Raw genomic sequence first — 24,870 nt, 5'->3', positions numbered from 1 at the left:
CCTTGCTTTTTATTTTTGCTAATGCAGCAAAGCTGGCAACGACGAAACTGTCCGCGATCAGACACAGGTACTAGCGCTCATTCCCTTGGCGCCATCTTGCATTGTCTAGTGGCTAAAATATCAGGCTTTCACCCAGAAGGCCCGGGCTTCGATTCCCGGCGTCGGAAAGTGTGGTCTCATGGTGTAATGGTTAGCACTCTGGACTTTGAATCCAGCGATCCAAGTTCAAATCTCGGTGACACCTTGCATTTTACTTTTGGTAATGCTGCAAAAGCTGGCAATGACGAAACTGTCAACGAATAGACCGTGGTACCGATGCTCGCTTCCTCGAGCCATCCCTGGCGTGGTCTAGTGGCTAAGATATCTGGCTTTCACACAGAAGGCCGAGGTTCGATTCCCGGCGTAGGAAAGTGTGGTCAATTTGTGTACTGGTTAGCACTCTGCACTCTGCATCCAGCGATCTTAGTTCAAATCTCGGTGAGACCTTGCTTTTTATTTGTGCTAATGCAGCGAAAGCTGGCAACGACTAAACTGTCCACGTTTAGACACCGGTACCAGCGCTCGTTCTCTTGCCGTCACTTCAGGCGTGGTCTAGTGGCTAGGATATCTGGCCTTCACCCAGAAGGCCCGGGTTCGATTCCCGGCGTCGGAAAGTGCGGTCTCATGGTGTAATAGTTAGCACTCTGGACTCTGAATCCAGCGATCCGAGTTCAAATCTCGGTGAGACCTTGCTTTTTATTTTTGCTAATGCAACAAAAGCTGGCAACGGCGAAACTGTCTGCGAATAGACTCCAGTACTAGTGCTCGTTCTCTTGTCGCCATCTCCGGCGTGGTCTAGTGGCTAGAATATTTGGATTTCACCCAGAAGGCCCAGGTTCATTTCCCGGCGTCGGAAAGTGCAGTCTCATGGTGTAATGGTAAGCACTCTGGAGTCTAAATACAGCGATTCGGGTTCAAATCTCGGTGAGACCTTGCTTTTTATTTTTCCTATTGCAGCAAAAGCTGGCAACGACGAAACTGTCCACGATTAGACACCGGTACCAATGCTCGCTGCCTTGAGCCATCTCCGGCGTGGTCTAATGGCTAGGATATCTGGCTTTCACAAAGAAGGCCCGGGTTCGATTCTCGGCGTCGGAAAGTGCGGTCTCATGGTGTAATGGTTAGCACTCTGGACTTTGAATCCAGTGATCTGAGTTCAAATCTCGGCGAGACAATGCTTTTTATTTTTGCTAATGCAGCAAAGCTGGCAACGACGAAACTGTCCGCGAACAGACTCCAGTACTAGCGCTCGTTCTCTTGTCGCCATCTCCGGCGTTGTCTAGTGGCTAGGATATTTGGCTTTCACCCATAAGGCCCGAGTTCGATTCCCGGCATCGGAAAGTGCGGTCTCATGGTATAACGGTTAGCACTCTGGAGTCTAAATACAGCGATTCGAGTTCAAATCTTGGTGAGACCTTGCTTTTTATTTTTCCTAATGCAGCAAAAGCTGGCAACGACGAAACTGTTCACGATTAGACACCGGTACCAGCGCTCGTTCTCTTGCCTTCATCTCCGGCGTGGCCTAGTGGCTAGAATATCTGGCTTTCACCCAGAAGGCCTGGGTTCGATTCCCGGCGTCGGAAACTGCAGTCTCATGGTGTAACGGTTAGCACTCTGGACTCTGAATCCAGCGATCCGAGTTCAAATCTTGGTGAAACCTTGCTTTTTATTTTTGCTAATGCAGCAAAAGCTGGCAACGACGAAACTGTCAGCGAATAGATCGCAGTACCGATGCTCGCTGCCTTTAGCCATCTCCGGCGTGGTCTAGTGGCTAGGATATCTGGCTTTCACAAAAAATGCCCGGGTTCGATTCCCGGCGTCGGAAACTGCAGTCTCATGGTGTAACGGTTATCACTCTGGACTCTGAATCCAGCGATCCGAGTCCAAATCTCGGTGACACCTTGCTTTTTATTTTTTCTAATGCAGCAAAAGCTGGCAACGACGAAACTGTCAGCGAATAGACCGCGGTACCGATGCTCGCTGCCTTGAGCCATCTCCGGCGTGGTCTAGTGGCTAGGATATCTGGCTTTCACAAAGAATGCCCGGGTTCGATTCCCGGCGTCGGAAGGTGCGGTCTCATGGTGTAACAGTTAGCACTCTGGAATTTGAATCCAGCGATCTGAGCTGAAATCTCGGTGAGACCTTGCTTTTTATTTTTGCTAATGCAGCAAAGCTGGCAACGACGAAACTGTCCGCGAACAGACACAGGTACTAGCGCTCATTCCCTTGGCGCCATCTTGCATTGTATAGTGGCTAAAATATCAGGCTTTCCCCAAGAAGGCCCGGGTTTCATTCCCGGTGTTGGAAAGTGTGTTCTATTGGTGTAATGGTTTGCACTCGGCACTCTGCGTCCAGCGATCTGAGTTCAAATCTCGGTGAGACCTTGCTTTTTATTTTTGCTAATGCAGCGAGAGCTGGCAACGACTAAACTGTCCACGATAAGACACCGGTACCAGCGCTCGTTCTCTTGCTGTCATCTCCGGCGTGGTCTAGTGGCTAGGATATCTGGCTTTCACCCAGAAGGCCCGGGTTCGATTCCCAGCGTCAGAAAGTGCGGTCTCATGGTGTAACGGTTAGCACTCTGGACTCTGAATCCAGCGATCCGAGTTCAAATCTCGGTGAGACCTTGCTTTTTATATTTGCTAATGCAGCAAAAGCTGGCAACGACGAAACTGTCAACGAGTAGACCGCGGTACCGATGCTCGCTCCGTCGAGCCATCTCCGGCGTGGTCTAGTGGCTAGGATATCTGGATTCACCAAGAAGGCCCGGGTTTCATTCCCGGTGTTGGAAAGTGCGGTCTCATGGTGTAACAGCTAGCACTCTGGACTCTGAACCAAGGAACCGAGTTCAAATCTCGCTGAGACCTTGGTTTTTATTTTTGCTAATGCAACAAAAGCTGGCAACGGCGAAACTGTGCGCGAATAGACACCGGTACTAGAACTCGTTTTCTTGTCGTCATCTCCGGCGTGGTCTAGTGGTTAGTATATCTGGCTTTCACCCAGAAGGCCCGGGTTCGATTCTCGGCGTCGGAAATTGCGGTCTCATGGTGTAATGGTTAGCACTCTGGACTCTGAATCCAGCGATCCGAGTTCAAATCTCGGTGAGACCTTGCTTTTTATTTTTGCTAATGCAGCAAAAGCTGGCAACGACGAAACTGTCAGCGAATAGACCGCGGTACCGATGTTCGCTGCCTTGAGACATCTTCAGCGCGGTCTGGTGGCTAGGATATCTGGCTTTCACAAAGAAGGCCCGGGTTCGATTCCCGGCGTCGGAGAGTGCGGTCTCATGGTGTAAGGGTTAGCACTCTGGACTCTGAATCCAGCGAGCCGAGTTCAAATCTCGGTGAGACCTTGCTTTTTATTTTTGCTAATGCAGCAAAAGCTGGCAACGACGCAACTGTCAGCGAATAGACCGCGGTACCGATGTTCGCTGCCTTGAGACATCTCCGGCGCGGTCTAGTGGCTAGGATATCTGGATTTCACAAAGAAGGCCCTGGTTCAATTCTCGGCGTCGGAAAGTGCGGTCTCAAGGTGTAATGGTTAGCACTCTAGACTTTGAATCCAGCGATCTGAGTTCAAATCTCAATGAGACCTTGCTTTTATTTTGCTAATGCAGCAAAGCTGGACAGATGAAACTGTCCGCCAACAGACACCGGTACTAGCGCTCATTCCCTTGGCGCCATCTCTGGCATGGTCTAGTGGCTAGGATATCTGGCTTTCACCAAGAAGGCCTGGGTTTCATTCCCGGTGTTGGAAAGTGCGGTCTCATGGTGTAACAGCTAGCACCCTGGACTCTGAATCTAGGGAACCGAGTTCAAATCTCGGTGAGACCTTGCTCTTTATTTTTTGTAATGCAACAAATGCTGGCAACGGCGAAACTGTCCGCGAACAGACTCCAGTACTAGCGCTCGCTCTCTTGTCGCCATCTCCGGCGTGGTGTAGTGGCTAGGATATTTGGCTTTCACCCAGAAGGCCCGGGTTTGATTCCCGGTGTCGGAAAGTGCGGTCTCATGGTGTAACGGTTAGCAGTCTGGAGTCTAAATACAGCGATTCGAGTTCAAATCTTGGTGAGACCTTGCTTTTTATTTTTGCTAATGCAACAAATGCTGGACACGGCGAAACTGTCCGCGAATAGACTCCAGTACTAGCGCTCGCTCTCTTGTCGCCATCTCCGGCGTGGTCTAGTGGCTTGGATATTTGGCCTTCACCCAGAAGGCCCGGGTTCGATTCCCGGTATCGGAAAGTGCGGTCTCATGGTGTAACGGCTAGCACTCTGGACTCTGAATCCAGCGATCCGGGTTCAAATCTCGGTTATACCTTGCTTTTTATTTTTGCTAATGCAGCAAAGGCTGGCAATGACGAAACTGTCCGCGAAGAGACACCGGTACCAGCGCTCGGTCGCTTGTCGCCATTTCAGGCGTGGTCTAGTGGCTTGGATATCTGGCTTTCACTGATAAGGCCCGGCTTCGATTCCCGGCGTCGGAAAGTGTGGTCTCATGGAGTAATGGTTAGCACTCTGGACTTTGAATCCAGCGGTCCAAGTTCAAATCTCGGTGACACTTTGCATTTTACTTTTGCTAATGCTGCAAAAGCTGGCAACGACGAAACTGTCGACGAATAGACCGCGGTACCGATGCTCGCTCCCTCGAGCCATCTCTGGCGTGGTCTAGTGGCTAGGATATCTGGCTTTCACAAAGAAGGCCGGGGTTCGATTCTCGGCTTCGGAAAGTGCGGTCTCATGGTGTAATGGTTAGCACTCTGGACTTTGAATCCAGCGATCTGAGTTCAAATCTTGGTGAGACCTTGCTTTTTATTTTTGCTTTTGCAGCAAAGCTGGCAACAACGAAAGTGTCCACGAACAGACATCGGTACTAGCCCTCATTTCCTTGGCGCCATCTGTGGCATAGGCTAGTGGCTAGGATATCTGGCTTTCACCAAGAAGGCCCGGGTTTCATTCCCGGTGTTGGAAAGGGCGGTCTCATTGTGAAGCAGCTAGCCCTCTGGACTCTGAATCTAGGGAACCGAGTCCAATTCTCGGTGAGACCTTGCTTTTTAATTTTGCTAATGCAGCGAAAGCTGGCAACGACGAAACTGTCCACGATTAGACACCGGTACCAGCGCTCGTTCTCTTGCCTCCATCTCCGGCGTGGTCTAGTGGCTAGGATATCTGGCTTTCACACAGAAGGCCCGGGTTCGATTCCTGGCGTCGGAAAGTGCGGTCTCATGGTGTTTTGGTTATCACTCTGGACTTTGAATCCAGCGATCTGAGTTCAAATCTCGGTGAGACCTTGCTTTTTATTTTTGCTAATGCAGCAAAGCTGGCAAGGACGAAACTGTCCGCGAACAGACTCCAGTACTAGCGCTCGTTCTCTTGTCGCCATCTCCGGCGTGGTCTAGTGGCTAGCATATTTGGCTTTCACCCAGAAGGTCCGGGTTCGATTCCCAGCGTCGGAAAGTGCGGTCTCATGTTGTAACGGTTAGCACTCTGGAGTCTAAATACAGCGATTAGGGTTCAAACTTCGGTGAGACCTTGATTTTATTTTTCCTAATGCAGCAAAAGCTGGCAACGACGAAACTGTCCACGATTAGACACCGGTACCAGTGCTCGTTCTCTTGCCTTCATCACCGGCGTGGTCTAGTGGCTAGGATATCTGGCTTTCACCCAGAATGCCCGGGTTCTATTCCTGGCGTCGGAAAGTGTGGTCTCATGGTGTAACGGTTAGCACTCTGGACTCTGAATCCAGCTATCCGAGTTCAAATCTTCGTGAGACCTTGCTTTTTATTTTTGCTAAAGCAGCAAAAGCTGGCAACGACGAAACTGTCAGCGAATAGACCGCGGTACCGATGCTCGCTGCCTTGAGCCATATCCCGCGTGGTCTAGTGGCTACGATATCTGGCTTTCACAAAGAAGGCCCGGGTTCGTTTCTCGGCGTCGGAAAGTGCGGTCTCATGGTGTAATGGTTAGCACTCTGGACTTTGAATCCAGCGATCTGAGTTCAAATCTCGGTGAGACCTTGCTTTTTTTATTTGTGCAAATGCAGCAAAGCTGGCAACGACGAAACTGTCCACGAACAGACACCAGTACTAGCGCTCATTCCCTTTGCGCCATCTGTGGCATGGTCTAGTGGCTAGGATATCTGGTTTAAACCAAGAAGGCCCGGGTTTCATTCCCGGTGTTGGAAAGTGCGGTCTCATTGTGAAACAGCTAGCACTCTGGAGTCTGAATATAGGGAACTGAGTTCAAATCCCGGTGAGACCTTGCTTTTTATTTTTGCTAATGCAACAAATGCTGGCAACGGCGAAACTGTCCGCGAATCGACTCCAGTACTAGCGCTCGTTCTCTTGTCGCCATCTCCGGCGTGGTCTAGTGGCTAGGATATTTGGCTTTAACCCAGAAGGCCCAGGTTCGATTCCCGGCATCGGAAAGTGCGGTCTCATGGTGTAATGGTTAGCACTCTGGTGTCTAAATACAGCGATTCGGGTTCAAATCTCGGTGAGACCTTGCTTTTTATTTTTGCTAATGCAGCAAAAGCTGGCAAGGACGAAGCTGTCCACGAATAGACCGCGGTACCGATGCTCGCTCCCTCGAGCCATCTCCGGCGTGGTCTAGTGGCTAGTATATCTGGCTTTAACCAAGAAGGCCCGGATTCGATTGCCGGCGTTGGAAAGTGTGTTCTATTGGTGTATTGGTTAGCACTCTGAACTCTCCATCCAGTGATCTGAGTCCAAATCTCGGTGAGGCGTTGCTTTTTATTTTTGCTGATGCAGCGAAAGCTGGCAACGACGAAACTGTCCATGATTAGACACCAGTACCAGCGCTCGTTCTCTTGCCTTCCTCTCCGGCGTGGTCTAGTGGCTAGGATATCTGGCTTTCACCCAGAAGGCCCGGGTTTATTCCCGGCGTCGGAAAGTGCGGTCTCAAGGTGTAACGGTTAGCACTCTGGGCTCTGAATCCAGCGATCCGAGTTCAAATCTCGGTGAGACTTTTTATTTTTGCTAATGCAGCAAAAGCTGGCAACGACGAAACTGTCAACGAATAGACACCGGTACCAGCTCTCGTTCTCTTGTCATCTCCGGCGTGGTCTAGTGGCTAGTATATCTGGCTTTCACCCAGAAGGCCCGGGTTCGACTCTCGGCGTCGGAAATTGCGGTCTCATGGTGTAACGGTTAGCACTCTGGACTCTGTATCCAGTGATTCGAGTTCAATTCTCGGTGAGACCTTGCTTTTTTATCTTTGCTAATTCAGCAAAAGCTTTCAACGACGAAACTGTCAACGAATAGACCACGGTACCGATGCTCGCTGCCTTGTGCCGTCTTCGGCGTGGTCTAGTGGCTAGGATATCTGGCTTTCACCAAGAAGACCCGGGTTCTATTCCCGGCGTCGGATTGAGCGGTCTCATGGTGTAATGGTTAGCACTCTGGACTCTGAATTCAGCGATCCGAGTTCAAATCTCGGTGAGACCTTGTTTCTTATTTTTGCTAATGCAGCAAAAGCTGGCAACGACGAAACTGTCAGCGATTAGACCGCGGTACCAATGCTCGCTGCCTTGAGCCTTCTACGGCGTGGTCTAGTGGCTAGGATATCTGGCGTTCACAAAGAAGGCCCTGGTTCGATTCTCGGCGTCGGAAAGTGCGGTCTCATGGTGTAATGGTTAGCACTCTAGACTTTGAATCCAGCGATCTGAGTTCAAATCTCGGTGAGACCTTGCTTTTATTTTTGCTAATGCAGCAAAGCTGGACAGACGAAACTGTCCGCGAACAGACACCGGTACTAGCGCTCATTTTCTAGGCGCCATCTCTGGCGTGGTCTAGTGGCTAGGATATCTGGCTTTTACCAAGAAGGCCTGGGTTTCATTCCCGGTGTTGGGAAGTGCGGTCTCATGGTGTAACAGCTAGCACCCTGGACTCTGAATCTAGGGAACCGAGTTCAAATCTCGGTGAGAACTTGCTCTTTATTTTTGGTAATGCAACAAATGCTGGCAACGGTGAAACTGTCCGCGAACAGACTCCAGTACTAGCGCTCGCTCTCTTGTCGCCATCTCCGGCGTGGTCTCGTGGCTAGGATATTTGGCTTTCACCCAGAAGGCCCGGGTTTGATTCCCGGTGTCGGAAAGTGCGGTCTCATGGTGTAACGGTTAGCACTCTGGACTCTTAATCCAGCGATCCGGGTTCAAAGCTCGGTTAGACCTTGCTTTTTATTTTTGCTAATGCAGCAAAGGCTGGCAAAGACGAAACTGTCCGTGAATAGACACCGGTACCAGCGCTCGGTCGCTTGTCGCCATTTCAGGCGTGGTCTAGTGGCTAGGATATCTGGCTTTTACTAAGAAGGCCCGGCTTCGATTCCCGGCGTCGGAAAGTGTGGTCTCATGGTGTAATGGTTAGCACTCTGCACTTTGAATCCAGCGATCCAAGTTCAAATCTCGGTGACACCTTGCATTTTACTTTGCTAATGCTGCAAAAGCTGGCAACGACGAAACTGTCAACGAATAAACCGCGGTACCGATGCTCGCTCCCTTGAGCCATCTCTGGCGTGGTCTAGTGGCTAGAATATCTGGCTTTCACAAAAAAGGGCCGGGTTCGATTCTCGGCTTCGGAAAGTGCGGTCTCATGGTGTAATGGTTAGCACCCTGGACTCTGCATCCAGCGATCATAGTTCCAATCTCGGTGAGACCTTGCTTTTTATTTTTGCTAATGCAGCGAAAGCTGGCAACGACTAAACTGTCCACGTTTAGACACCGGTACCAGCGCTCGTTCTCTTGCCGTCATCTCCGGCGTGGTCTAGTGGCTAGGATATCTGGCTTTCACCCAGAAGGCCCGGGTTCGATTCCCGGTGTTGGAAAGGGCGGTCTCATGGTGAAACAGCTAGCACTCTGGACTCTGAGTCTAGGGAACCGAGTCCAATTCTCGGTGAGACCTTGCTTTTTAATTTTGCTAATGCAGCGAAAGCTGGCAACGACGAAACTGCCCACGATTAGACACCGGTACCAGCGCTCGTTCTCTTGCCTCCATCTCCGGCGTGGTCTAGTGGCTAGGATATCTGTCTTTCACACAGTAGGCCCGGGTTCGATTCCTGGCGTCGGAAAGTGCGGTCTCATGGTGTTTTGGTTATCACTCTGGACTTTGAATCCAGCGATCTGAGTTCAAATCTCGGTGAGACCTTGCTTTTTATTTTTGCTAATGCAGCAAAGCTGTCAACGACGAAACTGTCCGCGAACAGACTCCAGTACTAGCGCTCGTTCTCTTGTCGCCATCTCTGGCGTGGTCTAGTGGCTAGCATATTTGGCTTTCACCCAGAAGGTCCGGGTTCGATTCCCAGCGTCGGAAACTGCGGTCTCATGGTGTAACGGTTAGCACTCTGGAGTCTTAATACAGCGATTAGGGTTCAAACTTCGGTGAGACCTTGATTTTATTTTTCCTAATGCAGCAAAAGCTGGCAACGACGAAACTGTCCACGATTAGACACCGGTACCAGTGCTCGTTCTCTTGCCTTCATCACCGGCGTGGTCTAGTGGCTAGGATATCTGGCTTTCACCCAGAATGCCCGGGTTCTATTCCTGGCGTCGGAAAGTGTGGTCTCATGGTGTAACGGTTAGCACTCTGGACTCTGTATCCAGCTATCCGAGTTCAAATCTTCGTGAGACCTTGCTTTTTATTTTTGCTAAAGCAGCAAAAGCTGGCAACGACGAAACTGTCAGCGAATAGACCGCGGTACCGATGCTCGCTGCCTTGAGCTAATCCCGCGTGGTCTAGTGGCTACGATATCTGGCTTTCACAAAGAAGGCCCGGGTTCGTTTCTCGGCGTCGGAAAGTGCGGTCTCATGGTGTAATGGTTAGCACTCTGGACTTTGAATCCAGCGATCTGAGTTCAAATCTCGGTGAGACCTTGCTTTTTATTTGTGCAAATGCAGCAAAGCTGGCAACGACGAAACTGTCCACGAACAGACACCAGTACTAGAGCTCATTCCCTTTGCGCCATCTGTGGCATGGTCTAGTGGCTAGGATATCTGGTTTAAACCAAGAAGGCCCGGGTTTCATTCCCGGTGTTGGAAAGTGCGGTCTCATTGTGAAACAGCTAGCACTCTGGAGTCTGAATCTAGGGAACTGAGTTCAAATCCCGGTGAGACCTTGCTTTTTATTTTTGCTAATGCAACAAAAGCTGGCAACGGCGAAACTGTCCGCGAATCGACTCCAGTACTAGCGCTCGTTCTCTTGTCGCCATCTCCGGCGTGGTCTAGTGGCTAGGATATTTGGCTTTAACCCAGAAGGCCCAGGTTCGATTTCCGGCATCGGAAAGTGCGGTCTCATGGTGTAATGGTTAGCACTCTGGTGTCTAAATACAGCGATTCGGGTTCAAATCTCGGTGAGACCTTGCTTTTTATTTTTCCTAATGCAGCAAAAGCTGGCAACGACGACGCTGTCCACGAATAGACCGCGGTACCGATGCTCGCTCCCTCGAGCCATCTCCGGCGTGGTCTAGTGGCTAGTATATCTGGCTTTAACCAAGAAGGCCCGGATTCAATTGCCGGCGTTGGAAAGTGTGTTCTGTTGGTGTATTGGTTAGCACTCTGAACTCTCAATCCAGTGATCTGAGTCCAAATCTCGGTGAGGCGTTGCTTTTTATTTTTGCTGATGCAGCGAAAGCTGGCAACGACGAAACTGTCCATGATTAGACACCAGTACCAGCGCTCGTTCTCTTGCCTTCCTCTCCGGCGTGGTCTAGTGGCTAGGATATCTGGCTTTCACCCAGAAGGCCCGGGTTCGACTCTCGGCGTAGGAAATTGCGGTCTCATGGTGTAACGGTTAGCACTCTGGACTCTGTATCCAGTGATTCGAGTTCAATTCTCGGTGAGACCTTGCTTTTTTATCTTTGCTAATTCAGCAAAAGCTTTCAACGACGAAACTGTCAACGAATAGACCACGGTACCGATGCTCGCTGCCTTGTGCCGTCTTCGGCGTGGTCTCCCACTTCCGGCCACGACAGTGAACGGACGTGTTTATCATGTGCTCCCGCGTAGGGGCGGTTTCAGCGGCCCGTGTGGGCCGCGGTATCAGGTGTACCGAAAAGCCAGGCGAAGATTTCCAGGTTGTTCTGCCTCAGCTGCCTTCAGGTGATTCCGTTTTGCACACGGTTTTTTTGCACGGAAACTTGAAAGCCAGGCCATATCGAGTGGAGCATGTCCGAGACAGCCTTGCTCGTCTTTCGCTGCTGCCGGAAGTGGTTGCCCTAGGGGCATACCAAATGAATCATGTATGGGCAGTGACGTTCAAGGATGATGAGGGTAAAAAGAAGATGCTGGCGGCGGAGTCTTTTGATCTAAAGGACCATCGCTGTATGGTGGTTGACCCCCGTGATCGAGGTGTGCGGCTGAAGTTGTACTGGCTTCTTCATGGCGTGCCGGACGAGGCTGTGCGAGTCGCCTTAACGCCCTACGGAAAAGTGACCGAGATAAGCAGAGATAAATGGAAGGTGCAGGGTTGCAATGATAAAGGTTCAACCACGCGGTCGGTCACGCTGAGGCTACACGCGGGCGTGTCCGTGGACGACCTGCCACACCAACTGCGAGTTGCGGAGGATATGGCGCTCGTCGTAATTCCAGGCAGAGCACCGCTATGCCTCCGATGCCGGGCTATCGGACACATTCGACGGGATTGCCGCGTGCCGCGCTGTGGGGTCTGTCGTCGCTATGGCCACGATGACGCCCACTGTGTGAGGTCGTACGCCAGCATTGCGGGCCCAGGCCAAACAGACGAAGTGTCTGAACACCTGATGGATGCCGTGGATGCCGAAGAAGCGAGCAGGGAAGACGGTTATACGGAAGGCCCTGCCACGCCCCCTGAACAGTCTTCTGGGGCCGCACTGGAATCTACCAATAAAGGCGACAAGCACTCTGGTGCGCCAGGAACGAATTTAGACACGGCAGCAGTAGAGAACGACGCTACAGCAGCGAGCAAGTCATCTTCAGCTGCGCGAGAGGGCGGCCCGGAAGCAACGGACGCCGAGATGTCCAAGGCCGGTGCTATCGCTTTTAAGCGAGCTCGTGAAACACCTGACCGTACCGGAAATGTTGACACGTCGGCCATCAATGAACCTCCAACAAAGACGGCGACTGGTCGTCGGCCCACCTTTAAACCACGACCAAACCTGTCTCCTGACCGTAGGGGCACTCAAACGTCGGCCCCGCCGTAGCGGAGGAGACGTTCCGAGGCTTTCTACGCTGAGCACACGCAACCACTGTTGCGACGTGAGTATGACACCTGACGAAACAACCTTCAAGAAATGGCGACTAACTTTAAAACTGGTATTTGCATCGCGACGTTGAACTCAAGAGGCCTGTGTTCGCGCAGGAGACAATGCCAGATTAGTCGCATTTTGTTAGAAAACGACATAGACCTCCTGGCTGTACAAGAAACTAAAATGGAAAGTGAAGAACAAACGGAGCAAATGGTTCAAGTTTTTCGCTCTAGGTACAATGTCTGCGTTTGTCATGCTGTTGGGCGGTCAGGAGGCTGTGTCGTTTTCATACGTAGTAGTATCGCGGTTGTTGAAAATGTGTCTACCTGCGATAGCGGTAGGCTGGTTGTGTGCGACTTCAGTGTTTCTGGAATGCCTTGGCGCGTTGTGTGTGTTTATGCACCGAATAGATCGCACGAACGGGAATTTTTTTTCAGAGCGATTGAAGGATTCTTGAAAACGGAAAGAAATGTTGTGGTTCTAGGGGACTTCAATTGTGTCTGTAGAGCTGAGGATAAGACAACGAGCTTCAATGTGCGCGATAGAAGCGCTGAGCTGTTGAATAAAATAGTGAACGAGACAGGGCTGGAAGATGTCGGTTATGTAATGACGCGAGAGGGTGAAGTAGGATATACGCACTTTCAAGGTCATTCGCACGCGAGGTTAGACAGAATATATTTGTCGGCAAAGTTGGTGCCACTATGCTCATCTTATCAAATTCAACATCTTAGTTTTAGTGATCATTGTCTGGTCAAGGTCAACATTGGCGAAAAACGTAAGGCTGCGAAGTTTAATTGGTTTCTATGGAAATTTAATGAAAAGCTGCTGCAAGATGAAATATTTGTCACAAAAACCAAAGAATGTCTTTCAAATGCTCTTCGTTTGGAGACCAATAACTTCATAGCTGTGTGGGAGCAAATGAAGTGTGATATAAAGATGATAGCGATTGAAAGAGCCTGTGTATTACGTAATCGGGAAAGGCAACAAGAGAGGCAGTTACAAAGCGAACTAGACTACATGTTAAGCGTAGAAAATGAAGTGCCGGGAAAATTTAAGAAAGAAATAAAGGAGGCGAAAGCAAAGCTCGAATTCATCGACGACGAAAAGTACCGCGGAGCAATGATAAGGGCTCGCACTGAACGGCTGTGGATGGGTGAAACGCCCACTAAGCGGGTGCTCAGTGAAGAAAAGAAACATGCAGCAAACAAAGAGATAAATGAAATTCGATACCGCAATTACATTACCCGGGACCGCGAACAGATAAAGCACGCCTTTGTCGAGTTTTATACGCAACTCCTTAGCCATACAATCAATGACCCCGAACGATTCAAAGAGGACTTTCTGACCCTTATGCCGAGATTGGAAGACTCTGAGCGGGAGCTACTGGAAGTAGAAATCACTGTGGCAGAAATTGAATCAGCTATAGATAACCTGGGTAACGGCAAGTCACCAGGGCCGGATGGGCTTGGTGCTGCCATATACAAATTTTTTAAGACAGAAATGGCACTGGCATTACACCGAGTGATCAGAGAATGCTACGACAAGCAGCAAACACCTCATTCATTTAGGACAGCACACGTAGTATTAATCCCCAAAACTGATGACCCCGCAAAGCTACTTTCAGTGGAATCCTACCGACCTATCAGTTTGAGCAACACTGACTATAAAATATACACGAAGGTCCTAGCAAGACGGCTCCAAAGTGTTGTCACATCCCTTGTCGGCCCGCATCAGACATGTGGGATTAAGGGCAGAACCATATTCACAAATATACACGTAACCAGAAGTATTCTAGAATGCTGTGATGCAAATAATGACCGCGTGGCCATGATTCAGCTAGACCTGCACAAAGCGTTCGATAAAGTCGTACATGAAATTTTGTTTTTATTGCTGGAACATGTGAATGTAGGAACTGTCATTACAGAAGGCGTTAGAATGGTGTATCATGACTGCAGGGCTAATTTAGTAATCAACAAAGAAGTAAGTGCTTCAATTCCTGTGCGCTCGAGCGTGAAGCAAGGTTGTGCCTTGTCGCCACTCCTTTTCGCGCTTTACTTAGAGCCCTTCTGTTTACGAATACTTGCATCACCAAGTATAAGAGGGTATACGTTTCTGACCAGTGGAATTAGAATTTTAGCCTATGCTGATGACGTCGCAGTGTTTTGCAGTGACAAAGAAAGTGTGCAAGAAGTTGTACGAATAGCTAGGGAATTCTGTGCAGCAACGGGCAGCGCAATTAGTTGGCCAAAATGTCTAGGCGTTTGGCATGGCCAGTGGCAAAGCACACCCGAAGTTTACTGTAACATGAATTGGAAAATCATGCCCGGAAAGTACCTCGGTGTGCCTTTGGATCACTACCGCAATGCTACGGAGTATTGGTCTGAGGAACGTCAACGCATTAAAAATTGTACTGATAAGTGGGGAGGTCGCAATTTATCAATGTTTGCAAAAGCGTCCGTGTGCAATGTATTTCTGATTGCAAAAGTGTTTTATGTATTACAAGTGTTAACCATGACCCGCACTTCGGTCCAGAAAATGCACCGAGTATTCGCGACCTTTATATGGGGGTCGCAGTGGGAGCGCACGAGCCGGTGCAATTTATTTCATAGGGTAAAATATGGTGGTCTGGGGCTTTTGCATTTGTTTTTTAAGCAGTTGGTGAGCAGATTCATGTTCGCTCGAGATCAAACTGACAATTTCTTGAGAACTGTGATCCAAGCAAGACTGCAGACCCCCTTATCTGATTTCGTCGTGTCATCTTTTTCCTTCGAAGCCGGACCACTCAGTCCTTATTTGCGAGAAGTAGTTACAGCTACACGCCTGCTCAAGGAAAGATTTTCGTACGAATACTTGTCCGACGTGACTAAAAAGAAACTGTATCGTGACCTTCTTGATGTCTTCCTGCCAGTGCCCGTCTACCGAGCTTCGTGCAGGCTAGGTTCTGAGCGTGACGTGTTTAAACGTGTTAAGAGAATGCCGGTCAGACCCTCTGTCAAAACATTCTTCTTTCAAGTGCATACCGGCACTCTCCCTGTACTGCCATGGCTAAAAAGTAAAGGGCTTTTTGTACCGTGGTCCGTCAACTGTCTAATCTGCGGCAAACCAGAAACGATAAATCATATCTTTCTCGACTGCCATGATGCTGTGTTCTTGTGGGACGTACTACAACGGACTATAAAAAAAGAACTACCTATCAACGCTTTTGGAATCCGTTTTCTTCCGTGTGCAGCTGCAGGGGAAGTGCCGAGTGACATGTTAATGTTGCTTTGCATGCATAGTGTGTGGAGGACAAGAATGGATGTTCGACATATGCGTGTAGACGCACGTTCAGCGAGAGACTATTTTGTTGAGAGTATGCTGTATACACGAGACGTGTTTAAAGCGCTGCCTGAACCCCCCGAGTGGTTACCTGTGCTCGACCAATTGGCTTCTGTGAAGCCTTTTTAAACCAAGTGCACTGGCCAAGTTGAAGCTGGTGTTTTAGTAAGTGTACATATTTTGTATGTATTTCCTTTGCTTGTGGTTATTAAAAGGCAATAAAGAAAAAAAAAAAAGTCTTCGGCGTGGTCTAGTGGCTAGGATATCTGGCTTTCACCAAGAAGACCCGGGTTCGATTCCCGGCGTCGGATTGAGCGGTCTCATGGTGTAATGGTTAGCACTCTGGACTCTGAATCCAGCGATCCGAGTTCAAATCTCGGTGAGACCTTGTTTTTTATTTTTGCTAATGCAGCAAAAGCTGGCAACGACGAAACTGTCAGCGATTAGACCGCGGTACCAATGCTCGCTGCCTTGAGCCTTCTACGGCGTGGTCTAGTGGCTAGGATATCTGGCGTTCACAAAGAAGGCCCTGGTTCGATTCTCGGCGTCGGAAAGTGCGGTCTCATGGTGTAATGGTTAGCACTCTAGACTTTGAATCCAGCGATCTAAGTTCAAATCTCGGTGAGACCTTGCTTTTATTTTTGCTAATGCAGCAAAGCTGGACAGACGAAACTGTCCGCGAACAGACACCGGTACTAGCGCTCATTCCCTTGGCGCCATCTCTGGCATGGTCTAGTGGCTAGGATATCTGGCTTTTACCAAGAAGGCCTGGGTTTCATTCCCGGTGTTGGAAAGTGCGGTCTCATGGTGTAACAGCTAGCACCCTGGACTCTGAATATAGGGAACCGAGTTCAAATCTCGGTGAGAACTTGCTCTTTATTTTTGCTAATGCAGCAAAGGCTGGCAAAGACGAAACTGTCCGTGAATAGACACCGGTACCAGCGCTCGGTCGCTTGTCGCCATTTCCGGCGTGGTCTAGTAGCTAGGATATCTGGCTTTTACTAAGAAGGCCCGGCTTCGATTCCCGGCGTCGGAAAGTGTGGTCTCATGGTGTAATGGTTAGCACTCTGCACTTTGAATCCAGCGATCCAAGTTCAAATCTCGGTGACACCTTGCATTTTACTTTGCTAATGCTGCAAAAGCTGGCAACGACGAAACTGTCAACGTATAAACCGCGGTACCGATGCTCGCTCCCTTGAGCCATCTCTGGCGTGGTCTAGTGGCTAGAATATCTGGCTTTCACAAAAAAGGCCGGGTTCGATTCTCGGCTTCGGAAAGTGCGGTCTCATGGTGTAATGGTTAGCACCCTGGACTCTGCATCCAGCGATCATAGTTCCAATCTCGGTGAGACCTTGCTTTTTATTTTTGCTAATGCTGCGAAAGCTGGCAACGACTAAACTGTCCACGTTTAGACACCGGTACCAGCGCTCGTCCTCTTGCCGTCATCTCCGGCGTGGTCTAGTGGCTAGGATATCTGGCTTTCACCCAGAAGGCCCGGGTTCGATTCCCGGTGTTGGAAAGGGCGGTCTCATGGTGAAACAGCTAGCACTCTGGACTCTGAATCTAGGGAACCGAGTCCAATTCTCGGTGAGACCTTGCTTTTTAATTTTGCTAATGCAGCGAAAGCTGCCAACGACGAAACTGTCCACGATTAGACACCGGTACCAGCGCTCGTTCTCTTGCCTTCATCTCCGGCGTCGTCTAGTGGCTAGGATATCTGGCTTTCACACAGAAGGCCCGGGTTCGATTCCCGGCGTCGGAAAGTGCGGTCTCATGGTGTTTTGGTTAGCACTCTGGACTTTGAATCCAGCGATCTGAGTTGAAATCTCGGTGAGACCTTGCTTTTTATTTTTGCTAATGCAGCAAAGCTGTCAACGACGAAACTGTCCACGATTAGACACCGGTACCAGTGCTCGTTCTCTTGCCTTCATCACCGGCGTGGTCTAGTGGCTACGATATCTGGCTTTCACAAAGAAGGCCCGGGTTCGTTTCTCGGCGTCGGAAAGTGCGGTCTCATGGTGTAATGGTTAGCACTCTGGACTCTAAATCCAGCGATGTGAGCTCAAATCTCGGTGAGACCTTGCTTTTTATTTGTGCTAATGCAGCAAAGCTGGCAACGACGAAACTGTCCACGAACAGACGCCAGTACTAGCGCTCATTCCCTTGGCGCCATCTGTGGCATGGTCTAGTGGCTAGGATATCTGGTTTAAACCAAGAAGGCCCGGGTTTCATTCCCGGTGTTGGAAAGTGCGGTCTCATGGTGAAACAGCTAGCACTCTGGAGTCTGAATCTAGGGAACTGAGTTCAAATCCCGGTGAGACCTTGCTTTTTATTTTTGCTAATGCAACAAAAGCTGGCAACGGCGAAACTGTCCGCGAATCGACTCCAGTACTAGCGCTCGTTCTCTTGTCGCCATCTCCGGCGTGGTCTAGTGGCTAGGATATTTGGCTTTAACCCAGAAGGCCCAGGTTCGATTTCCGGCATCGGAAAGTGCGGTCTCATGGTGTAATGGTTAGCACTCTGGTGTCTAAATACAGCGATTCGGGTTCAAATCTCGGTGAGACCTTGCTTTTTATTTTTCCTAATGCAGCAAAAGCTGGCAACGACGACGCTGTCCACGAATAGACCGCGGTACCGATGCTCGCTCCCTCGAGCCATCTCCGGCGTGGTCTAGTGGCTAGTATATCTGGCTTTAACCAAGAAGGCCCGGATTCAATTGCCGGCGTTGGAAAGTGTGTTCTGTTGGTGTATTGGTTAGCACTCTGAACTCTCCATCCAGTGATCTGAGTCCAAATCTCGGTGAGGCGTTGCTTTTTATTTTTGCTGATGCAGCGAAAGCTGGCAACGACGAAACTGTCCATGATTAGACACCAGTACCAGCGCTCGTTCTCTTGCCTTCCTCTCCGGCGTGGTCTAGTGGCTAGGATATCTGGCTTTCACCCAGAAGGCCCGGGTTTATTCCCGGCGTCGGAAAGTGCGGTCTCATGGTGTAACGGTTAGCACTCTGGGCTCTGAATCCAGCGATCCGAGTTCAAATCTCGGTGAGACCTCTTTTTATTTTTGCTAATGCAGCAAAAGCTGGCAACGACGAAACTGTCACGAATAGACACCGGTACCAGCGCTCGTTCTCTTGTCGTCATCTCCGGCGTGGTCTAGTGGCTAGTATATCTGGCTTTCACCCAGAAGGCCCGGGTTCGACTCTCGGCGTAGGAAATTGCGGTCTCATGGTGTAACGGTTAGCACTCTGGACTCTGTATCCAGTGATTCGAGTTCAATTCTCGGTGAGACCTTGCTTTTTTATCTTTGCTAATTCAGCAAAAGCTTTCAACGACGAAACTGTCAACGAATAGACCACGGTACCGATGCTCGCTGCCTTGTGCCGTCTTCGGCGTGGTCTAGTGGCTAGGATATCTGGCTTTCACCAAGAAGACCCGGGTTCGATTCCCGGCGTCGGATTGAGCGGTCTCATGGTGTAATGGTTAGCACTCTGGACTCTGAATCCAGCGATCCGAGTTCAAATCTCGGTGAGACCTTGTTTTTTATTTTTGCTAATGCAGCAAAAGCTGGCAACGACGAAACTGTCAGCGATTAGACCGCGGTACCAATGCTCGCTGCCTTGAGCCTTCTACGGCGTGGTCTAGTGGCTAGGATATCTGGCATTCACAAAGAAGGCCCTGGTTCGATTCTCGGCGTCGGAAAGTGCGGTCTCATGGTGTAATGGTTAGCACTCTAGACTTTGAATCCAGCGATCTAAGTTCAAATCTCGGTGAGACCTTGCTTTTATTTTTGCTAATGCAGCAAAGCTGGACAGACGAAACTGTCCGCGAACAGACACCGGTACTAGCGCTCATTCCCTTGGCGCCATCTCTGGCATGGTCTAGTGGCTAGGATATCTGGCTTTTACCAAGAAGGCCTGGGTTTCATTCCCGGTGTTGGAAAGTGCGGTCTCATGGTGTAACAGCTAGCACCCTGGACTCTGAATATAGGGAACCGAGTTCAAATCTCGGTGAGAACTTGCTCTTTATTTTTGCTAATGCAGCAAAGGCTGGCAAAGACGAAACTGTCCGTGAATAGACACCGGTACCAGCGCTCGGTCGCTTGTCGCCATTTCCGGCGTGGTCTAGTAGCTAGGATATCTGGCTTTTACTAAGAAGGCCCGGCTTCGATTCCCGGCGTCGGAAAGTGTGGTCTCATGGTGTAATGGTTAGCACTCTGCACTTTGAATCCAGCGATCCAAGTTCAAATCTCGGTGACACCTTGCATTTTACTTTGCTAATGCTGCAAAAGCTGGCAACGACGAAACTGTCAACGAATAAACCGCGGTACCGATGCTCGCTCCCTTGAGCCATCTCTGGCGTGGTCTAGTGGCTAGAATATCTGGCTTTCACAAAAAAGGGCCGGGTTCGATTCTCGGCTTCGGAAAGTGCGGTCTCATGGTGTAATGGTTAGCACCCTGGACTCTGCATCCAGCGATCATAGTTCCAATCTCGGTGAGACCTTGCTTTTTATTTTTGCTAATGCTGCGAAAGCTGGCAACGACTAAACTGTCCACGTTTAGACACCGGTACCAGCGCTCGTCCTCTTGCCGTCATCTCCGGCGTGGTCTAGTGGCTAGGATATCTGGCTTTCACCCAGAAGGCCCGGGTTCGATTCCCGGTGTTGGAAAGGGCGGTCTCATGGTGAAACAGCTAGCACTCTGGACTCTGAATCTAGGGAACCGAGTCCAATTCTCGGTGAGACCTTGCTTTTTAATTTTGCTAATGCAGCGAAAGCTGCCAACGACGAAACTGTCCACGATTAGACACCGGTACCAGCGCTCGTTCTCTTGCCTTCATCTCCGGCGTCGTCTAGTGGCTAGGATATCTGGCTTTCACACAGAAGGCCCGGGTTCGATTCCCGGCGTCGGAAAGTGCGGTCTCATGGTGTTTTGGTTAGCACTCTGGACTTTGAATCCAGCGATCTGAGTTGAAATCTCGGTGAGACCTTGCTTTTTATTTTTGCTAATGCAGCAAAGCTGTCAACGACGAAACTGTCCACGATTAGACACCGGTACCAGTGCTCGTTCTCTTGCCTTCATCACCGGCGTGGTCTAGTGGCTAGGATATCTGGCTTTCACCCAGAATGCCCGGGTTCGATTCCCGGCGTCGGAAAGTGTGGTCTCATGGTGTAACGGTTAGCACTCTGGACTCTAAATCCAGCGATGTGAGCTCAAATCTCGGTGAGACCTTGCTTTTTATTTGTGCTAATGCAGCAAAGCTGGCAACGACGAAACTGTCCACGAACAGACGCCAGTACTAGCGCTCATTCCCTTGGCGCCATCTGTGGCATGGTCTAGTGGCTAGGATATCTGGTTTAAACCAAGAAGGCCCGGGTTTCATTCCCGGTGTTGGAAAGTGCGGTCTCATGGTGAAACAGCTAGCACTCTGGACTCTGAATCTAGAGAACTGAGTTCAAATCTCGGTGAGACCTTGCTTTTTATTTTTGCTAATGCAACAAAAGCTGGCAACGGCGAAACTTTCCGTGAATAGACTCCAGTACTAGCGCTCGTTCTCTTGTCGCCATCTCCGGCGTGGTCTAGTGGCTACGATATTCGGCTTTAACCCAGAAGGCCCAGGTTCGATCCCCGGCGTCGGAAAGTGCGGTCTCATGGTGTAACGGTTAGCACTCTGGAGTCTAAATACAGCGATTCGGGTTCAAATCTCGGTGAGACCTTGCTTTTTATTTTCCCTAATGCAGCAAAAGCTGGCAACGACGACGCTGTCCACGAATAGACGCGGTACCGATGCTCGCTCCCTCGAGCCATCTCCGGCGTGGTCTAGTGGCTAGTATATCTGGCTTTCACCCAGAAGGCCCGGGTTCGATTCCCGGCGTTGGAAAGTGTGGTCTATTGGTGTATTGGTTAGCACTCTGAACTCTGCATCCAGCGATCTGAGTCCAAATCTCGGTGAGGCGTCTCTTTTTATTTTTGCTAATGCAGCGAAAGCTGGCAACGACGAAACTGTCCACGATTAGACACCAGTACCAGCGCTCGTTTTCTTGCCTTCCTCTCCGGCTTGGTCTAGTGGCTAGGATATCTGGCTTTCACCCAGAAGGCCCGGGTTTATTCCCGGCGTCGGAAAGTGCGGTCTGATGGTGTAACGGTTATCACTCTGGGCTCTGAATCCAGCGATTCGAGTTCAAATCTCGGTGAGACCTCTTTTTATTTTTGCTAATGCAACAAAATCTGGCAACGGCGAAACTGTCCGCGAATAGATTCCAGTACTAGCACTCGTTCTCTTGTCGTCATCTCCGGCATGGTCTAGTGGCTAGAATATTTGGCTTTCACCCAGAAGGCCCAGGTTCATTTCCCGGCGTCGGAAAGGGCAGTCTCATAGTGTAACGGTTAGCACTCTGGAGTCTAAATACAGCGATTCGGGTTCAAATCTTGGTTATACCTTGCTTTTTATTTTTGCTAATGCAGCAAAGGCTGGCAATGACGAAACTGTCCGCGAAGAGACACCGGTACCAGCGCTCGGTCGCTTGTCGCGGTTTCAGGCGTGGTCTAGTGGCTAGGATATCTGGCTTTCACTGAGAAGGCCCGGCTTCGATTCCCGGCGTCGGAAAATGTGGTTTCATGGTGTAATGGTTAGCTCTTTGGACTTTGAATCCAGCGATCCAAGTTCAAATTTCGGTGACACCTTGCATTTTACTTTTGCTAATGCTGCAAAAGCTGGCAACGACGAAACTGCCAACGTATAGACCGCGGTACCGATGCTCGCTCCCTCGAGCCATCTCTGGCGTGGTCTAGTGGCTAGGATATCTGGCTTTCACAAAGAAGGCCCGGGTTCGATTCTCGGCTTCGGAAAGTGCGGTCTCATGGTGTAATGGTTTGCACTCTGGACTTTGAATCCAGCGATCTGAGTTCAAATCTTGGTGAGACCTTGCTTTTTATTTTTGCTAATGCAGCAAAGCTGGCAACGACGAAACTGTCCACGAACAGACACCGGTACTAGCGCTCATTTCCTTGGCGCCATCTGTGGCATTGTCTAGTGGCTAGGATATCTGGCTTTCACTAAGAAGGCCCGGGTTCGATTCTCGGCGTCGGAAATTGCGGTCTCATGGTGAAACGGTTAGCACTCTGGACTCTGTATCCAGCGATTCGAGTTCAATTCTCGGTGAGACCTTGCTTTTTTATCTTTGCTAATTCATCAAAAGCTTTCAACGACGAAACTGTCAACGAATAGACCACGGTACCGATGCTCGCTGCCTTGTGCCGTCTTCGGCGTGGTCTAGTGGCTAGGATATCTGGCTTTCACCAAGAAGACCCGGGTTCGATTCCCGGCGTCGGATTGAACGGTCTCATGGTGTAATGGTTAGCACTCTGGACTCTGAATCCAGCGATCCGAGTTCAAATCTCGGTGAGACCTTGCTTTTTATTTTTGCTAATGCAGCAAAAGCTGGCAACGACGAAACTGTCAGCGAATAGACCGCGGTACCGATGCTCGCTGCTTTGAGCCATCTCTGGCGCGGTCTAGTGGCTAGGATATCTGGCTTTCACAAAGAAGGCCCGGGTTCGATTCCCGGCCTCGGTGAGTGCGGTCTCATGGTGTAACGGTTAAAACTCTGGACTCTGAATCCAGTGATCCGAGTTCAAATCTCGGTGAGACCTTGTTTTTTATTTTTGCTAATGCAGCAAAAGCTGGCAACGACGAAACTGTCAGCAATTAGACCGCGGTACCAATGCTCGCTGCCTTGAGCCTTCTACGGCGTGGTCTAGTGGCTAGGATATCTGGCGTTCACAAAGAAGGCCCTGGTTCGATTCTCGGCGTCGGAAAGTGCGGTCTCATGGTGTATTGGTTAGCACTCTAGACTTTGAATCCAGCGATCTGAGTTCAAATCTCGGTGAGACCTTGCTTTTATTTTTTCTAATGCAGCAAAGCTGGACAGACGAAACTGTCCGCGAACAGACACCGGTACTAGCGCTCATTCCCTTGGCGCCATCTCTGGCATGGTCTAGTGGCTAGGATATCTGCAGCACCAAGAACCAGGCCTTCTTGGCTTTCACCAAGAAGGCCTGGGTTTCATTCCCGGTGTTGGAAAGTGCGGTCTCATGGTGTGGTCACCAGCACCAGGCCTTCTTGGCTTTCACCAAGAAGGCCTGGGTTTCATTCCCGGTGTTGGAAAGTGCGGTCTCATGGTGTAACAGCTAGCACCCTGGACTCTGAATCTAGGGAACCGAGTTCAAATCTCGGTGAGAACTTGCTCTTTATTTTTGGTAATGCAACAAATGTTGGCAACGGCGAAACTGTCCGCGAACAGACTCCAGTACTAGCGCTCGCTCTCTTGTCGCCATCTCCGGCGTGGTCTAGTGGCTAAGATATTTGGCTTTCACCCAGAAGGCCCGGGTTTGATTCCCGGTGTCGGAAAGTGCGGTCTCATGGTGTAACGGTTAGCACTCTGGACTCTGAATCCAGCGTTCCGGGTTCAAAGCTCGGTTAGACCTTGCGTTTATTTTTGCAAATGCAGCAAAGGCTGGCAATGACGAAACTGTCCGTGAATAGACACCGGTACCAGCGCTCGGTCGCGTGTCGCCATTTCAGGCGTGGTCTAGTGGCTAGGATATCTGGCTTTTACTAAGAAGGCCCGGCTTCGATTCCCGGCGTCGGAAAGTGTGGTCTCATGGTGTAATGGTTAGCACTCTGGACTTTGAATCCAGCGATCCAAGTTCAAATCTCGGTGACACCTTGCATTTTACTTTGCTAATGCTGCAAGAGCTGGCAACGACGAAACTGTCAACAAATAGACTGCGGTACCGATGCTCACTCCCTCGAGCCATCTCTGGCGTGGTCTAGTGGCTAGGATATCTGGCTTTCACAAAGAAGGCCCGGGTTCGATTCTCGGCTTCGGAAAGTGCGGTCTCATGGTGTAATAGTTAGCACCCTGGACTCTGCATCCCGCGATCATAGTTCCAATCTCGGTGAGACCTTGCTTTTTAATTTTGCTAATGCAGCGAAAGCTGGCAACGACGAAACGGTCCACGATTAGACACCGGTACCAGCGCTCGTTCTCTTGCCTTCATCTCCGGCGTGGTCTAGTGGCTAGGATATCTGGCTTTCACACAGAAGGCCCGGGTTTGATTCCCGGCGTCGGAAAGTGCGGTCTCATGGTGAAACAGCTAGCACTCTGGACTCTGAATCCAGCGATCTGAGTTCAAATCTCGGTGACACCTTGCTTTTTATTATTGCTAATGCAGCAAATCTGGCAACGACGAAACTGTCCACTATTAGACACCGGTACCAGTG

The 24,870-nt window shown here is 50.1% G+C and overlaps 1 protein-coding gene and 44 non-coding genes across 45 annotated transcripts in view; all 45 read left to right on the top strand.

The window, feature by feature from the left end:
* The first annotated feature begins 172 nt into the window (after window positions 1-172).
* On the top strand, window positions 173-244 carry TRNAQ-UUG (transfer RNA glutamine (anticodon UUG)). Its single transcript has one exon. It is a non-coding gene; the product is annotated as a tRNA-Gln (tRNA).
* A 336-nt stretch (window positions 245-580) lies between these two features.
* TRNAE-UUC (transfer RNA glutamic acid (anticodon UUC)) lies at window positions 581-652 on the top strand. Its single transcript has one exon. It is a non-coding gene; the product is annotated as a tRNA-Glu (tRNA).
* A 5-nt stretch (window positions 653-657) lies between these two features.
* TRNAQ-CUG (transfer RNA glutamine (anticodon CUG)) lies at window positions 658-729 on the top strand. Its single transcript has one exon. It is a non-coding gene; the product is annotated as a tRNA-Gln (tRNA).
* A 413-nt stretch (window positions 730-1,142) lies between these two features.
* Window positions 1,143-1,214, top strand: TRNAQ-UUG (transfer RNA glutamine (anticodon UUG)). Its single transcript has one exon. It is a non-coding gene; the product is annotated as a tRNA-Gln (tRNA).
* Window positions 1,215-1,550: 336 nt separating this feature from the next.
* Window positions 1,551-1,622, top strand: TRNAE-UUC (transfer RNA glutamic acid (anticodon UUC)). The gene has a single exon. It is a non-coding gene; the product is annotated as a tRNA-Glu (tRNA).
* Window positions 1,623-2,517: 895 nt separating this feature from the next.
* Window positions 2,518-2,589, top strand: TRNAE-UUC (transfer RNA glutamic acid (anticodon UUC)). Its single transcript has one exon. It is a non-coding gene; the product is annotated as a tRNA-Glu (tRNA).
* A 5-nt stretch (window positions 2,590-2,594) lies between these two features.
* Window positions 2,595-2,666, top strand: TRNAQ-CUG (transfer RNA glutamine (anticodon CUG)). The gene has a single exon. It is a non-coding gene; the product is annotated as a tRNA-Gln (tRNA).
* A 334-nt stretch (window positions 2,667-3,000) lies between these two features.
* TRNAE-UUC (transfer RNA glutamic acid (anticodon UUC)) lies at window positions 3,001-3,072 on the top strand. The gene has a single exon. It is a non-coding gene; the product is annotated as a tRNA-Glu (tRNA).
* Window positions 3,073-3,077: 5 nt separating this feature from the next.
* Window positions 3,078-3,149, top strand: TRNAQ-CUG (transfer RNA glutamine (anticodon CUG)). The gene has a single exon. It is a non-coding gene; the product is annotated as a tRNA-Gln (tRNA).
* A 170-nt stretch (window positions 3,150-3,319) lies between these two features.
* On the top strand, window positions 3,320-3,391 carry TRNAQ-CUG (transfer RNA glutamine (anticodon CUG)). Its single transcript has one exon. It is a non-coding gene; the product is annotated as a tRNA-Gln (tRNA).
* A 575-nt stretch (window positions 3,392-3,966) lies between these two features.
* Window positions 3,967-4,038, top strand: TRNAE-UUC (transfer RNA glutamic acid (anticodon UUC)). Its single transcript has one exon. It is a non-coding gene; the product is annotated as a tRNA-Glu (tRNA).
* A 733-nt stretch (window positions 4,039-4,771) lies between these two features.
* TRNAQ-UUG (transfer RNA glutamine (anticodon UUG)) lies at window positions 4,772-4,843 on the top strand. The gene has a single exon. It is a non-coding gene; the product is annotated as a tRNA-Gln (tRNA).
* A 336-nt stretch (window positions 4,844-5,179) lies between these two features.
* Window positions 5,180-5,251, top strand: TRNAE-UUC (transfer RNA glutamic acid (anticodon UUC)). The gene has a single exon. It is a non-coding gene; the product is annotated as a tRNA-Glu (tRNA).
* Window positions 5,252-5,982: 731 nt separating this feature from the next.
* TRNAQ-UUG (transfer RNA glutamine (anticodon UUG)) lies at window positions 5,983-6,054 on the top strand. The gene has a single exon. It is a non-coding gene; the product is annotated as a tRNA-Gln (tRNA).
* Window positions 6,055-7,111: 1,057 nt separating this feature from the next.
* TRNAE-UUC (transfer RNA glutamic acid (anticodon UUC)) lies at window positions 7,112-7,183 on the top strand. The gene has a single exon. It is a non-coding gene; the product is annotated as a tRNA-Glu (tRNA).
* Window positions 7,184-7,188: 5 nt separating this feature from the next.
* Window positions 7,189-7,260, top strand: TRNAQ-CUG (transfer RNA glutamine (anticodon CUG)). Its single transcript has one exon. It is a non-coding gene; the product is annotated as a tRNA-Gln (tRNA).
* A 171-nt stretch (window positions 7,261-7,431) lies between these two features.
* On the top strand, window positions 7,432-7,503 carry TRNAQ-CUG (transfer RNA glutamine (anticodon CUG)). The gene has a single exon. It is a non-coding gene; the product is annotated as a tRNA-Gln (tRNA).
* Window positions 7,504-7,673: 170 nt separating this feature from the next.
* TRNAQ-UUG (transfer RNA glutamine (anticodon UUG)) lies at window positions 7,674-7,745 on the top strand. Its single transcript has one exon. It is a non-coding gene; the product is annotated as a tRNA-Gln (tRNA).
* Window positions 7,746-8,079: 334 nt separating this feature from the next.
* Window positions 8,080-8,151, top strand: TRNAE-UUC (transfer RNA glutamic acid (anticodon UUC)). The gene has a single exon. It is a non-coding gene; the product is annotated as a tRNA-Glu (tRNA).
* Window positions 8,152-8,806: 655 nt separating this feature from the next.
* Window positions 8,807-8,878, top strand: TRNAE-UUC (transfer RNA glutamic acid (anticodon UUC)). Its single transcript has one exon. It is a non-coding gene; the product is annotated as a tRNA-Glu (tRNA).
* A 171-nt stretch (window positions 8,879-9,049) lies between these two features.
* Window positions 9,050-9,121, top strand: TRNAE-UUC (transfer RNA glutamic acid (anticodon UUC)). The gene has a single exon. It is a non-coding gene; the product is annotated as a tRNA-Glu (tRNA).
* Window positions 9,122-9,851: 730 nt separating this feature from the next.
* On the top strand, window positions 9,852-9,923 carry TRNAQ-UUG (transfer RNA glutamine (anticodon UUG)). The gene has a single exon. It is a non-coding gene; the product is annotated as a tRNA-Gln (tRNA).
* Window positions 9,924-10,744: 821 nt separating this feature from the next.
* TRNAE-UUC (transfer RNA glutamic acid (anticodon UUC)) lies at window positions 10,745-10,816 on the top strand. Its single transcript has one exon. It is a non-coding gene; the product is annotated as a tRNA-Glu (tRNA).
* Window positions 10,817-10,821: 5 nt separating this feature from the next.
* Window positions 10,822-10,893, top strand: TRNAQ-CUG (transfer RNA glutamine (anticodon CUG)). The gene has a single exon. It is a non-coding gene; the product is annotated as a tRNA-Gln (tRNA).
* A 127-nt stretch (window positions 10,894-11,020) lies between these two features.
* Window positions 11,021-24,870, top strand: part of LOC119182706 (uncharacterized) — a 168,776-nt gene continuing 154,926 nt past the window's right edge. The window contains exon 1 of the mRNA XM_075887905.1: window positions 11,021-12,092. Coding sequence (XP_075744020.1) covers window positions 11,039-12,092 — 1,054 coding nt within the window. The 5' untranslated portion in view covers window positions 11,021-11,038. The remainder of the gene's footprint in view (window positions 12,093-24,870) is intronic.
* On the top strand, window positions 15,829-15,900 carry TRNAE-UUC (transfer RNA glycine (anticodon GCC)). Its single transcript has one exon. It is a non-coding gene; the product is annotated as a tRNA-Glu (tRNA).
* TRNAQ-CUG (transfer RNA glutamine (anticodon CUG)) lies at window positions 15,906-15,977 on the top strand. Its single transcript has one exon. It is a non-coding gene; the product is annotated as a tRNA-Gln (tRNA).
* Window positions 17,037-17,108, top strand: TRNAE-UUC (transfer RNA glutamic acid (anticodon UUC)). Its single transcript has one exon. It is a non-coding gene; the product is annotated as a tRNA-Glu (tRNA).
* On the top strand, window positions 17,280-17,351 carry TRNAE-UUC (transfer RNA glutamic acid (anticodon UUC)). The gene has a single exon. It is a non-coding gene; the product is annotated as a tRNA-Glu (tRNA).
* On the top strand, window positions 18,568-18,639 carry TRNAQ-CUG (transfer RNA glutamine (anticodon CUG)). The gene has a single exon. It is a non-coding gene; the product is annotated as a tRNA-Gln (tRNA).
* On the top strand, window positions 18,808-18,879 carry TRNAQ-CUG (transfer RNA glutamine (anticodon CUG)). Its single transcript has one exon. It is a non-coding gene; the product is annotated as a tRNA-Gln (tRNA).
* Window positions 18,974-19,045, top strand: TRNAE-UUC (transfer RNA glutamic acid (anticodon UUC)). Its single transcript has one exon. It is a non-coding gene; the product is annotated as a tRNA-Glu (tRNA).
* On the top strand, window positions 19,051-19,122 carry TRNAQ-CUG (transfer RNA glutamine (anticodon CUG)). The gene has a single exon. It is a non-coding gene; the product is annotated as a tRNA-Gln (tRNA).
* Window positions 20,183-20,254, top strand: TRNAE-UUC (transfer RNA glutamic acid (anticodon UUC)). The gene has a single exon. It is a non-coding gene; the product is annotated as a tRNA-Glu (tRNA).
* Window positions 20,426-20,497, top strand: TRNAE-UUC (transfer RNA glutamic acid (anticodon UUC)). The gene has a single exon. It is a non-coding gene; the product is annotated as a tRNA-Glu (tRNA).
* Window positions 20,668-20,739, top strand: TRNAE-UUC (transfer RNA glutamic acid (anticodon UUC)). The gene has a single exon. It is a non-coding gene; the product is annotated as a tRNA-Glu (tRNA).
* Window positions 21,394-21,465, top strand: TRNAE-UUC (transfer RNA glutamic acid (anticodon UUC)). The gene has a single exon. It is a non-coding gene; the product is annotated as a tRNA-Glu (tRNA).
* On the top strand, window positions 22,439-22,510 carry TRNAQ-UUG (transfer RNA glutamine (anticodon UUG)). Its single transcript has one exon. It is a non-coding gene; the product is annotated as a tRNA-Gln (tRNA).
* Window positions 22,847-22,918, top strand: TRNAE-UUC (transfer RNA glutamic acid (anticodon UUC)). Its single transcript has one exon. It is a non-coding gene; the product is annotated as a tRNA-Glu (tRNA).
* On the top strand, window positions 22,924-22,995 carry TRNAQ-CUG (transfer RNA glutamine (anticodon CUG)). The gene has a single exon. It is a non-coding gene; the product is annotated as a tRNA-Gln (tRNA).
* Window positions 23,166-23,237, top strand: TRNAQ-CUG (transfer RNA glutamine (anticodon CUG)). The gene has a single exon. It is a non-coding gene; the product is annotated as a tRNA-Gln (tRNA).
* On the top strand, window positions 23,408-23,479 carry TRNAQ-UUG (transfer RNA glutamine (anticodon UUG)). Its single transcript has one exon. It is a non-coding gene; the product is annotated as a tRNA-Gln (tRNA).
* TRNAE-UUC (transfer RNA glutamic acid (anticodon UUC)) lies at window positions 23,923-23,994 on the top strand. The gene has a single exon. It is a non-coding gene; the product is annotated as a tRNA-Glu (tRNA).
* TRNAQ-UUG (transfer RNA glutamine (anticodon UUG)) lies at window positions 24,242-24,313 on the top strand. Its single transcript has one exon. It is a non-coding gene; the product is annotated as a tRNA-Gln (tRNA).
* On the top strand, window positions 24,649-24,720 carry TRNAE-UUC (transfer RNA glutamic acid (anticodon UUC)). Its single transcript has one exon. It is a non-coding gene; the product is annotated as a tRNA-Glu (tRNA).

This window comes from Rhipicephalus microplus, chromosome 3, assembly GCF_043290135.1.
Source record: "Rhipicephalus microplus isolate Deutch F79 chromosome 3, USDA_Rmic, whole genome shotgun sequence".
Classification (NCBI taxonomy): Eukaryota; Metazoa; Arthropoda; class Arachnida; order Ixodida; family Ixodidae; genus Rhipicephalus; species Rhipicephalus microplus.
The sequence above is the reverse complement of the archived record's forward strand: the minus strand, read 5'-3'. Positions and strand labels throughout refer to the sequence as shown.